General features: G+C 39.1%; 1 protein-coding gene across 1 annotated transcript in view; it reads right to left on the bottom strand.

Moving 5' to 3' along the window:
* The window catches only part of LOC122895416 (phospholipid-transporting ATPase ABCA3-like), a 177,751-nt gene extending 171,741 nt beyond the window's left edge, over nt 1-6,010 (bottom strand). The window contains exons 1-2 of the mRNA XM_044232803.1: nt 5,951-6,010; nt 5,344-5,599 (exon numbers count right to left, since the gene is read on the bottom strand). Of these exons, the coding sequence (XP_044088738.1) occupies nt 5,344-5,599; nt 5,951-6,010 (316 nt within the window). The remainder of the gene's footprint in view (nt 1-5,343; nt 5,600-5,950) is intronic.
* Between the last annotated feature and the right edge of the window lie 8,098 nt (nt 6,011-14,108).

Raw genomic sequence — 14,108 nt, 5'->3', positions numbered from 1 at the left:
TGAAAAAATGCTCATCATCACTAGCCCTCAGGGAGATTCAAATTAAAACCACATTGAGATATCACCTTACACCAGTTAGAATGGCCAAAATTAGCAAGACAGGAAACAACATGTGTTGGAGGGGATGTGGAGAAAGGGGAACCCTCTTACACTGTTGGTGGGAATGCAAGTTGGTGCAGCCTCTTTGGAGAACAGTGTGGAGATTCCTCAAGAAATTAAAAATAGAACTTCCCTATGACCCTGCCATTGCACTCCTGGGCATTTACCCCAAAGATACAGATGTCGTGAAAAGAAGGGCCATCTGTACCCCAATGTTTATAGCAGCAATGGCCATGGTCGCCAAACTGTGGAAAGAACCAAGATGCCCTTCAATGGAGGAATGGATAAGGAAGATGTGGTCCATATATACTATGGAATATTATGCCTCCATCAGAAAGGACGAATACCCAACTTTTGTAGCAACATGGACGGGACTGGAAGAGATTCTGCTGAGTGAAATAAGTCAAGCAGAGAGAGTCAATTATCATATGGTTTCACTTATTTGTGGAGCATAACAAAAAGCATGGAGGACATGGGGAGTTAGAGAGAAGGGGGTTGGGGTAAATTGGAAGGGGAGGTGAATCATGAGAGACTATGGACTCTGAAAAACAATCTGAGGGGTTTGAAGTGGCAGGGGGGTGGGAGGTTGGGGTACCAGGTGGAGGGCACGGATTGCATGGGGCACTGGGTGTGGTGAAAAAATAATGATACTGTTATGCTGAAAATAAATATATTTTTTATAAAAATTTATATAAAAAAATCAATGCACAGAAATCAGTTGCATTTCTTTACACCAACAACAAGACAGAAGAGAGAGAAATTAAGGAGTCAATCCCATTTACAATTGTACCCAAAACCATAAGATATCTAGGAATAAACCTAACCAAGGAGGCAAAGAATCTATACTCAGAAAACTATAAAGTACTCATGAAAGAATTTGAGGAAGACCCAAAGAAATGGAAAAATGTTCCATGCTCATGGATTGGAAGAACAAGTATTATGAAAATATCTATGCTACCTAAAGCAATCTACACATTTAATGCAATCCACATCAAAATTCGTCCTTTTTTTTTTCAAAGAAATGGAACAAATAATCCAAAAATTTATATGGAACCAGAAAAGACCTCAAATAACCAAAGGAATATTGAAAAAGAAAGCCAAAGTTGGTGGCATCACAATTCCAGACTTTAAGCTCTATTACAAAGCTGTCATCATCAAGACAGTAAGGTACTGGCACAAAAACAGACACCTAGATGAATGGAACAGAACAGACAGCCCAGAAATAGACCCTCAACTCTATGGTCAACTAATCTTCAACAAAGCAGGAAAGAATGTCCATTGGAAAAAAGCCTCTTTGGGGCACCTGGGTGGCTCAGCGGGTTAAGCCTCTGCTTTTGGCTCAGGTCATGATCTCAGCATCCTGGGATCAAGCCCCACATCAGGCTCTCTGCTCAGCGGGGATCCTGCTTCCCCCTCTCTCTCTGCCTGCCTCTCTGCCACTCTACTTGTGATCTTTCTCTCTGTCAAATAAATAAATAAAATCTTTTTAAAAAGAAAAAAAGAAAAAGAAAAAGAAAAAGGACAGCCTCTTCAACAAATGGTGTTGGGAAAACTGAACAGCCACATGCAGAAAAATGAAATTGGAGCAATTCCTTATACCACACATGAAAACAGACCCAAAATGGATGAAGGCCCTCAATGTGAGAAAGGAATCCATCAAAATCCTTGAGGAGAAAACAGAGAGCAACCTCTTCGACATCAGCCACAGCAACTTCTTCCTAGGAACTGTGCCAAAGGTAAGGGAAGCAAGGGCAAGAATGAACTATTGGGATTTCATCAAGATCAAAAGCCTTTGCACAGCAAAGGAAACAGTTAACAAAACCAAAAGACAACTGACAGAATGGGAGAAGATATTTGCAAACGACATATCAGTTAAAGGACTAGTGTCCAAAATCTATAAAGAACTTAACATACTCAACACCCAAAGAACAAATAATCCAATCAAGAAATGGGCAGAGGACATGAACAGACATTTCTGCAAAGAAGACATCCAGATGGCCAACAGACACATGAAAAAGTGCTCCATATCACTCGGCATCAGGGAAATACAAATCAAAACCACAGTGAGATATCACCTCACACCAGTCAGAATGGCTAAAATCAACAAGTCAGGAAATGACAGATGCTGGCGAGGATGCGGAGAAAGGGGAACCCTCCTACACTGTTGGTGGGAATGCAAGCTGGTGCAACCACTCTGGAAAACAGCATGGAGGTTCCTCAAAATGTTGAAAATAGAACTGCCCTATGACCCAGCAATTGCACTACTGGGTATTTACCCTAAAGATACAAACGTAGTGATCCAAAGGGGCACGTGCACCCGAATGTTTATAGCAGCAATGTCCACAATAGCCAAACTATGGAAAGAACCTAGATGTCCATCAACAGATGAATGGATAAAGATGTGGTATATATACACAATGGAATACTATGCAGCCATCAAAAGAAACAAAATCTTGCCATTTGCGACAACATGGATGGAACTAGAATGTATCATGCTTAGCGAAATAAGTCAAGCAGAGAAAGACAACTATCATATGATCTCCCTGATATGAGGAAGCGGTGATGCAACATAGGGGCTTAAGTGGGTAGGAGAAGAATCCATGAAGCAAGATGGGATAGGGAGGGAGACAAACCATAAGTGACTCTTAATCTCACGAAACAAACTGTGGGTTGCTGGGGGCAGGGGGGTTGGGAAAAGGGGGGTAGGGTTATGGACCTTGTGGAGGGTATGTGCTTTTGGGTAAATTGGAAGGGGAGATGAACCATGAGAGACTATGGACTCTGAAAAACAATCTGAGGGATTTGAAGTGGCGGGGGGATGGGAGGTTGGGGTACCAGGTGGTGGGGATTATAGAGGGCACGGCTTGCATGGAGCACTGGGTGTGGTGAAAAAATAATGAATACTGTTTTTCTGAAAATAAATAAATTGGGAAAGGAAAAAGAATTTAAAAAATGAAAAGAAATGGGCAGAAGACATGAACAGACACTTCTGCAAAGAAGACATCCAGATGGCAATAGACACATGAAAAGTGCTCCACATCACTTGGCATCAGGGAAATACAAAGCAAAACCACAAGGAGACACCACCTCATGCCAGTCAGAATGCCTAAAATTAACAAGTCAGGAAATGACAGATGCTGGTGAGGATGCAGAGAAAACGGATCCCTCCTACACTGTTGGTGGGAATGCAGGCTGGAGCAACCACTCTGTAAAACAGCATGGAGGTTCCTCAAAAAGCTGAAAACAGAGCTATCCTATGACCCAGCAATTGCACTACTGGGTATTTACCCTAAAGATACAAATGTAGTGATCTGAAGGGCACATGCACCTGAAGGTTTATAGCAGCAATATCCACAATAACCAAACTATGGAAAGAAAATAGATGTCCATCAACATATGAATGGATAAAGATGTGGTGTGTGTATACACATACACACACACACACACACACACACACACACACACTCACAATGGAATACTGTGCAGCCATCAAAAGAAATGAAATCTTGCCATTAGCGATGACATGGATGAACTAAAGGGTATCATGCTTAGTGAAATAAGTTAATTGGAGAAAGACAAATATCATGTGATCTCCCTGATATGAGGAAGTGGAGATGCAGTGGGGGGTGGGGTTTGGGGTGTGGGAAAAGAATACATGAAACAAGATAGGACTGGGAGACAAACCATAAGAGACTCTTAATCTCACAAAACAAAGTGAGGGTTGCCGGGGGAGGTAGGTAGGGAGAGGGTGGTTGGGTTATGGACACTGGGGATGGTATGTGCTATGGTGAGTGCTGTGAAGTGTGTAATCCTGGCGATTCACAGACCTGTACCCCTGGGGCCTATAAGACATTATATGTTAATTCAAAAAAAGAAGTTATAATTCTTCAGAGTAGATTATAATCTGAATATGGAAGTTTTCCAAATGAAGACTTTTGCACATATCCTCTCAAATCTACTGAGCTATTTTGCTAGAAATGGTTCAACAGAAACTAGAACAAGGTGTCTGGCCCAATCAAGAGGAGGAAATTTCTCAGCTTCCTTCCCTTTAAATTAGCGCTTTACTCTATTAGACATTAATTAACAAATGCCACCACGGACTTTCAATGCATCAGATTTCTACTCCATTCTTCAGACACACTTCTCATGAAGGCTTTATGACAGAGTAACAATACCTCTTAGACTTTCCCATGAGAGCACAGCAGCCTGTTCTCTATTCCCCACCTTCACATAAAGGGATAGTTAAAAAGGTAACTTTAAGCCCACCACAAGCATTAATTTTCTTTGGAGATCCATCTCTAATTTTAAAATCCATGGGAATTTTGCATTAAGTTATACAATGTAAATCTTTATTTTTTTAAAGATGGTTTTTAAGATAGCAAAGTAAATATATATTTTCTATCCTTCCCCCCATCTCAAAGCCCTGCCCTTAAAATGAGGAAAATAAATACATAATTGTGTGAGTATGTAACAGAATAAACCCACACACACCTGTAAAATCATGAGACAAGATGGGAGAGATGCTTACCAAAATTCTGACCGTGTTTTTAACATTGGAGACAGAGAAGAGAAACAGGTACAAAGGGAGGCAACTGTAAAGCAATGAGGATTGTTCTGGTTTAATTCTACGCTGTTTTACTCTTTTTGAATGCATTCATATATCACACTTAAGTAATATTTTCATTAAAATGTGTAAAATTAACCACCTCGAGGTAGAGTTTATGCTTGCATTCAAGAAGAAACTACTCAAGTCATCCTGACGTTCTGTGTGTCTTTGGCACACTACTAAGTGCTGACCCTAGTTTAAGAATGCAGTCAGGACAAAGATTTACAATTGCATAATTTCATCATCTAATTTTAAATATATTTTGTTTATGACTATGACAGGAATATGTCTGATATTATGTGACAGAGCTCATATTATTATACTCAGGAGATTAATACACAAGTTTATGCTCACTGAAGTATGTCTCTTCAAAATCAAGCTAATAATTACGCTACCAAAAAAAATTTTTTTAAGATTTTTGTTTGACAGAGAGAGAGAGAGAGAGCACACATAAGTTGGGGGCAGGGGGTCACAAAGAAATGGAAAGGGAAAAGCAGGCTCCCAGAACAGCGGTGGGCCAGATGCAGGGTTCCATCCCAGGACCCTGGGATCATGACCTGACCCAAAAGCAGATGCTTAAGCAACTAAGCCACCCAGGCATCCCTACAAAAAACATTTTAGACATCACAATTTCTAACCTGTAAAATTGAAATTTAATGTGTTTTTCACTGTCTCAGTAATATTTTTTACCACATCACTTTTAGAAGGCACATAAGCTAATTCATATTCAAGGTTCCCCTTAAAGATGAAATCAGGCGGAGCCATCAAATAAATAGGACGGAAAACCGTGACATTCTGAAACGTCTTCTTTATATTGCTGCGATAAAGCAAAATCAATAGAGAGAAGAAGACTGTCATGCAGATTTCCACAACTAAAGAAAGTATCTTCCTTTTCTGCAAAAGAAACAAAAGGATTGTGATAATTAAGAGTCTATATACGTGTATCTGGGTGTGATTCTATATTCTTGTGCATATATGTGTATACAATTTAAACATATTGTTCAGCTCCATTCTACAATATGAATGGCTTTCTAGCCTTTTTCACCCTTTTCCACATTTCATTATCTATTCTACTGATACATCCTATGAGTACTCTTCAGAATTAGAATTGCTACATTAAGCCATGGAAGAAAAAGGACCAAAAAACCCCCATAAACTAAAATGAAGTGAAAAAAAACTATTTAAAGTTCTCCCCTTCAGGTTCATTAGCCTTTACAATCATTTCCCACAGATACCTCCACTTACCTTTAAAACGAAATTTTTCCAGAGGAGGACTGCAAATTGGTTGAGCCACAACAAGTCCATTTTATCACAAAGAATGGAATTTCAACGGGAAGTAAACATTTCAAAAACTTACATCACCTGGCAAAAATGTTAAATTTAGTCAACTGAAAGGATTACTTCATTGTTTTACTCTTCTTTCATCAATCTTGAAATAAGCATTCTTCTGCTCCTATTTTTATATTAGTTCATTATATTCACATTTAATGGTCTTCTAATATGCAGGAAAATATTAGATGACAGAGATGCAAAATGTAATAGGTTGCAAACCCACATTCACAAAGAAAGACGTAAACTGTAAATTTGGAATGTCAATTATCATTCTGATTGGCTCTGAGATAAATTCCTACAAATTATAATTCTGAGAGCTTCCTAGTTTATATCTACTCTGTGCTATATTCTATGCTAGGCATTAAGTATATTCAAAACAATTGTGATCCTTTCCTCATGGTATGAATAGTACAGTAATTGATCTAAAGTTGGGCCATTTGAGTTCAAATCCTAACTCTCTCACAAGGTGTAAAATTTTGAGCAAAATAACCTATAGCTGCTTATCATCTGTAAAATCAGAAAAATCACAGTACTTACCTTATAACGTATTCCCCTGGAGCGATTTGTTACTGTGCCCTTTTTAAAAACTGTGATAAAATATACAGAATGTAAGATCTGCCACTTTAACCATGCTTAATTGTACAGTTCAAGGACACCAGTCACATTCACGTTGTTGTGCAACCATCACCATTATCTATCCCCAGAAATTTTTTCATCTTCCCAAACTAACACTCCATGGCCACTAAACAATCACTCTCTATTCCTTCCTCCCCCTGGTCACTGGCAACCACCATTCCACTTTCTATACCTACGAATTTGACTCCTTTAGGGACCTCATATAGGTGGAATTACTTCATTGTGACAGTATTTGTCCTTTTGTGGCTGGTTTATTTCACTTAGCATAAAATGTCTTCGAAGTTTATCCATATTGCACCATGTGCCAGAACTGCCTTCATAAATGTACCACTTTTAACAGTCTCATAGGGCTTTCAAAATCAGAAGTGGACTTCAAGACATACAAAAGGGGCAGAAGGATGTGGTGTGTATTGCATTAGTACTAAAAGGTGTCACATGCTTTCAGTGAGTGAACCAGAAAGAGTAATCAGGGACTGCAGCAAGGAGAAGCACCTTAAGTGCTTCTGAATTTTTGGTGGCAAAGATTCATGGTAAAGGCAGTTTCTGGCCAGAAGACCAAGATGAATACTGCCTCAGAGAACCTAAAGGTACAGGAGAGAGAGAGAGGAATAGGAGGAGCTCAGCCTTGGCCTGAACATAAATTGATCTCATCCCAGTTAGCATACTAATCACTTTTATGAGTGAGCCGTAAGACTAAGACCCAGGAAGATCCAGATAGAACAGCACAGTTTTAAAAAACTGAACTGACAGTGATTAACATGGATGGACCTGGGGGAAATTACGCTAAGTAAGATGTGTCAGACAGAGAAAAACAAATACCATGTGATTTCACTTGTATGTGGAATTGAAAAAAACAAAACAAGCAAAGCAGAAACGGGTGAAATGGAGAAGAAAGCGGTGCTTCCCAGAGGGGAGGAGGATGGGGAAATGGGCAAAAGTGCGTGAAAGGATGTGTTTCCAGTTATGGAATGAATAACTCACAAGGACGAAAAGTACAACATAGGGAACACAGTCAATAGTATTTTAATAGTATTGTATACTAACAGGTGATGGCTATGCTTATAGTGAGCATAGTATAATATAAAAAGTTGCTGAATCACTATGTTGTACACCTGAAACTAACATAACATTGTGTGTCAACGATACTTCAAAATAAATAAATAAATAAGACGATGGTTTAACATGTCCTAAAAACTATATTGTTCCCGTGCCTGAAGTGACTGTCAATTTCTCAAATAAAAAATTACAAATTAAAAAAAAAACTGAATTGATATTGCAACCACAGCCCACAGAGATGGGATGGAACTTGTGGCTTAAACCTAACCAAGCAGGGCTGCCAAATAAAATACAGGATGTTCAGTTAAGTTTGGATTTCATATAAATAACAAATATATTGGGGGTACATACTTATACTAAAATATCCATACTTTATCTGAAATTCATATTTAACTGGATGTCTTATATTTTATTTGCTAAATCTGGCAACCCTATAGCCAGGTCAATTCCCCATAGGATTTAAAAACAGAACTCAGAGTCTCATAGTTTAATACACATATGTCCAGAATGTAATCCAAAATTATTCAGCATACAAGAAACCACAAGTCTCAGGTTGCACAGGAAAAGAAAATCAACTGATAGCAATGGTGATATGGCAGAGAAGTTAGAACTACCTGAAAAAAAGCCTTTAAAGCAGCTAACTGTTATAATGCTTAAGAGAACAATTCCAATTCTTGAAAAAAAATTTAAAGTATAAATTATCAGCAAAGAAATGTATTATAGAACATAGAAATATAAGGAAAAATGAAAGGTGAATTTTAGAATTGAAAGCAACCAAAATAAAACACTCACTAGATAGACTCAATAGCAGAATGAAGATGAGAGAGAAAGGTCCGTGAACTTGAAAAAGAGCAACAGAAATTATCCAGTATGGGGTCACCTGGGTGGCTCAGTGGGTTAGGCCACTGCCTTCGGCTTAGGTCATGATCTCAGGGTCCTGGGATCAAGTCCCGCATCGGGCTCTCTGCTCAGCAGGGAGCCTGCTTCCTCCTGTCTCTGCCTGCCTGCCTCTCTGCCTATTTGTGTTCTCTCTCTGTCAAATAAATAAATAAAATCTTTAAAAAAAAAAAAGAAATTATCCAGTATGAACAAAACAGAAGAGAAGGAGATTGAAAAAAATGAACAGAGCTTCAGGATTATGTGGAACAACATTCATAAAGTCTAACATACAATTCATCAGAGTCTCAGAAGACAGGAGAAAGAGTGTCATCTTGAAAAGATATTTAAATAATGGTTGCAAACTCCCAAATGTGGCAAAAGACACAAGCCTGTAGATATAAAAAGCTGTGCAAACCCCAAAAAGATATGTCTAGACAGATCATAATAAAAATGATAAAAACCTAAGAAAAAATTTTTTTAAAAAACTCTTGAAAAAAAGGTAAAAGGAAAACAACACATTGCCTATAAAGAAACAAAGATCTGAAAAACAGACTGGCATTAGTAAAGCCAGAAGGAAGTGGCCAAAGTTTTTAAAAAGCAGAGAAAAGGTGTAATTGGATATTTAGCAAAGAAATTCTTCAGAAATGCAGGTTTGAAATAAAGACATTCACAAATGAAGGAAAACTAATTGCCTCCACTGACAGCTGGTCTGATACATAACAAAAGGAAGCTCTTCAGAGAGAAGAGAAATGAAAATAGAAGGAAACATGGAACATAAGAAATGAAGAGGAGGAGTCAAGATGGCAGAGAAGTAGCAGGCTGAGACTACTTCAGGTAGCAGGAGATCACCTAGATAGCTTATCTAAAGATTGCAAACACCTACAAATCCAACGGGAGAGCGAAGAGAAGAAGAACAGCAACTCTAGAAACAGAAAATCAACCACTTTCTGAAAGGTAGGACTGGCAGAGAAGTGAATCCAAAGCAACGGGAAGATAGACCCCGAGAGGAGGGGCCGGCTCCCGGCAAGTGGCAGAGCAACAGAGCACAAAATCAGGACTTTGAAAGGTCTGTTCCGATGAGGGACATCGCTCCAGAGGATAAACCTGGGTGAAACCCACGCTGGGTCAGCATGGCCTCAGGTCCCGCAGGGTCACAGAAGGATTGGGGGTATATGAGTGTTGCAGAGCTTACAGGTAGTAGAACAGAGAAGCCAGCTACAGAGAGAGAGCCAAGGAGTGAGCTCTCAACTCGGGGTTACCTTGAAAAGGTCGCAGGTTCGGTGAGCTCGGAGTGTGGCCAGAGGCCAGAGAGACGGGAGTAATTGGGCTCTGTTCTCTGAGGGCGCACAGATGAGTGGGGCCCCAGGATGTTGGCTCCTCTGGGCCGGAGACTGGGAGGCTGCCATTTCATTCCTGTCCTCTGTAACTCTACGGAAAGTGCTCAGGGAACAAAAGCTCCCAAAAGCAAACCCGAGTGGACTACTCAGCCCAGGGCCCCTGGTAAGGGCGGTACAAATCCGCCTGGGGCAAAGACACTTGAGAATCACTACAACAGGCCCCTCCCCCAGAAGATCAACAAAATCCAGCCAGGACCAAGTTCACCTACCAAGGAGTGCAGTTTCAATACCAAGGAGAGCAGTGGAATTCCAGAGGAGGAGAAAGCAAAGAACGGAACTCTTTCTCCCCATGATTCTTTAGTCTTGCAGTTAATTTAATTTTTTTTCAATTTTTTTCTCTTTTTCTGCTAAATTTTTTTAACTTTTACCCTTTTTAAAACATTTTTTAACTAGTTTATCTAATATATATATATTTTTTTCTTTTTTATACTTTTTCTTTATTCATTTTTTTTATTCGTTTTTTTTTAAATTGTTTCTTTTCTTTTCTTTTTCTTTCTGAACCTCTTTTTACCCACTTTCTCCCCCCTAATGATTTGGGATCTCTTCTGATTTGGTTAAAGCATATTTTCCTGGGGTTGTTGCCACCCTTTTAGTATTTTACTTGCTCCTTCATATACTCTTAGCTGGACAAAATGACAAGGCAGAAAAACTCACCACAAAAAAAAAAAAAGAACAAGAGGCAGTACCGAAGGCTAAGGACCTAACCAAGACAGACATTGGTAATATGTCAGATCTAGAGTTCAGAATGACGATTCTCAAGGCTCTAGCCAGGCTTGAAAAAGGCATGGAAGATATTAGGGAAACCCTCTTGGGATATATAAAAGCCCTTTCTGGAGAAATAAAAGAGCTAAAATCTATCCAAGTTGAAATCAAAAAAGCTATTAATGAGGAGCAATCAAAAATGGAGGCTCTCACTGCTCGGATAAATGAGGCAGAAGAAAGAATTAGCGATATAGAAGACCAAATGACAGAGAATAAAGAAGCTGAGCAAAAGAGGGACAAACAGCTACTGAACTATGAAGGGAGAATTCGAGAGATAAGTGACACCATAAGACAAAACAACATTAGAATAATTGGGATTCCAGAAGAAGAAGGAAGAGAGAGGCGAGCAGAAGGTATACTGGAGAGAATTATTGGGGAGAATTTCCCCAATATGGCAAAGGGAACAAGCATCAAAATTCAGGAGCTGCAGAGGACGCCCCTCAAAATCAGTAGAATAGGCCCACAACCCGTCACCTAATGGTAAAATTTACAAGTCTTAGTGACAAAGAGAAAATCCTGAAAGCAGCCCAGGAAAACAAGTCTGTAACATACATTGGTGAAAATATTAGGTTGGCAGCAGACTTATCCACAGAGACCTAGCAGGCCAGAAAGAGCTGGCATGATATATTCAGAGCACTAAACGAGAAAAACATGCAGCCAAGAATACTATATCCAGCTAGGCTATCATTGAAAATAGAAGGAGAGATTAAAAGCTTCCAGGACAAACAAAAACTGAAAGAATTTGCAAACACCAAACCAGCTCTACAGGAAATATTGAAAGGGGTCCTCTAAGAAAAGAGAGAGCCTAAAAGTAGTAGATCAGAAAGGAACAGAGACAATATACAGTAACAGTCACCTTACAGGCAATACAATGGCACTAAATTCATATCTCTCAATAGTTACCCTGAATGTTAATGGGCTAAATGCCCCAATCAAAAGACACAGGGTATCAGAATGGATAAAAAAAACAAAACCCATCTATATGTTGACTACAAGAAACTCATTTTAAGCCCAAAGACACCTCCAGATTTAAAGTGAGGGGGTGGAAAACAATTTACCATGATAATGGACATCAGAAGAAAGCAGGAGCGGCAATCCTTAGATTAGATTAGATTTTAAGCCAAACACTATAATAAGAGATGAGAAAGGACACTATATCCTACTCAAAGGATCTGTCCAACAAGAAGATCTAACAATTTTAAATATCTATGCCCCCAACGTGGGAGCAGCTAACTATATAAACCAATTAATAACAAAATCAAAGAAACACATCAACAATAATACAATAATAGTAGGGGACTTTAACACTCCCCTCACTGAAATGCACAGATCATACAAGCAAAAGATCAACAAGGAAATAAAGGCCTTAAATGACACACTGGACCAGATGGACATCACAGATATATTCAGAACATTTCATCCCAAAGCAACAGAATACACATTCTTCTCTAGTGCACGTGGAACATTCTCCAGAATAGATCACATCCTCGGTCCTAAATCAGGACTCAAACGGTATCAAAAGATTGGGATCATTGCCTGCATATTTTCAGACCACAATGCTCTGAGCTAGAACTCAACCACAAGAGGAAGTTTGGAAAGAACCCAAATACATGGAGACTAAACAGAATCCTTCTAAAGAAGGAATGGGTCAAACAGGAAATTAAAGAAGAAATGAAAAAAAATCATGGAAACAAATGATAATGAAAACACAACAGTTCGGGACGCCTGGGTGGCGCAGTTGGTTGGACGACTGCCTTCGGCTCAGGGCGTGATCCTGGAGTCCCGGGATCGAGTCCCACATCAGGCTCCCAGCTCCATGGGGAGTCTGCTTCGCTCTCTGACCTTCTCCTCGCTCATTCTCTCTCTCACACTCTCTCTCTCAAATAAATAAATAAAATCTTTAAAAAAAAAAAAACACAACAGTTCAAAATCTGTGGGACACAACAAAGGCAGTCCTGACAGGAAAATATATAGCAGTACAAGCCTTTCTCAAGAAACAAGAAAGGTCTCAGGTACACAAACTAACCCTACACCTAAAGGAGCTGAAGAAAAAACAAGAAAGAAACCCTAAACCCAGCAGGAGAAGAGAAATCATAAAGATCAGAGCAGAAATTAATGAAATAGAAACCAAAAAAAAAAAAAAAATAGAACAAATCAATGAAACTAGGAGCTGGTTCTTTGAAAGAATTAATAAAATTGATAAACCCCTGGCCAGACTTATCAAAAAGAAAAGAGAAAGGACCCAAATTAATAAAATCATGAATGAAAGAGGAGAGATCACAACTAACACCAAAGAAATACAAACAATTATAAGAATATATTATGAGCAACTCTACGCCAACAAATTTGACAATCTGGAAGAAATGGATGCATTCCTAGAAACATATAAACTACCACAACTGAACCAGGAAGAAATAGAAAGCCTGAACAGACCCAAAACCAGTAAGGAGATTGAAACAGTCATTAAAAATCTCCAAACAAAAGCCCAGGGCTAGACGGCTTCCCAGAGGAATTCTACCAAACATTTAAAGAAGAACTAATTCCTATTCTCCTGAAACTGTTCCAAAAAATAGAAATGGAAGGAAAACTTCCAAACTCATTTTATGAGGCCAGCATCATCTTGATCCCAAAACCAGACAAGGATCCCATCAAAAAGAGAGCTATAGACCAATATCCTTGATGAATACAGATGCGAAAATTCTCACCAAAATACTAGCCAATAGGATTCAACAGTACATTCAAAGGATTATTCACCATGACCAAGTGGGATTTATCCCAGGGCTGCAAGGTTGGTTCAACATCTGCAAATCAATCAATGTGATACAACACATCAATAAAAGAAAGAACAAGAACCATACGATACTCTCAATAGATGCTGAAAAAGCATTTGACAAAGTACAGCATCCCTTCCTGATCAAAACTCTTCAAAGTGTAGGGATAGAGGGCACATACCTCAATATCATCAAAGCCATCTATGAAAAACCCACCGCAAATATCATTCTCAATGGAGAAAAACTGAAAACTTTTCCGCTAAGGTCAGGAACACGGCAGGGATGTCCATTATCACCACTGCTATTCAACATAGTACTAGAAGTCCTAGCCTCAGCAATCAGACAACAAAAGGAAATTGAAGGCATCCAAATTGGCAAAGAAGAAGTCAAACTATCACTCTTCGCAAATGATATGATACTATATATGAAAAACCCAAAAGACTCCGCTCCAAAACTGCTAGAACTTGTACAGGAATTCAGTAAAGTGTCAGGATATAAGATCAATGCACAGAAATCAGTTGCATTTCTCTACACCAACAACAAGACAGAAGAAAGAGAAATTAAGGAGTC

Source organism: Neovison vison, chromosome 14 (assembly GCF_020171115.1).
Source record: "Neovison vison isolate M4711 chromosome 14, ASM_NN_V1, whole genome shotgun sequence".
NCBI lineage: Eukaryota > Metazoa > Chordata > Mammalia > Carnivora > Mustelidae > Neogale > Neogale vison.
The sequence above is the reverse complement of the archived record's forward strand: the minus strand, read 5'-3'. Positions and strand labels throughout refer to the sequence as shown.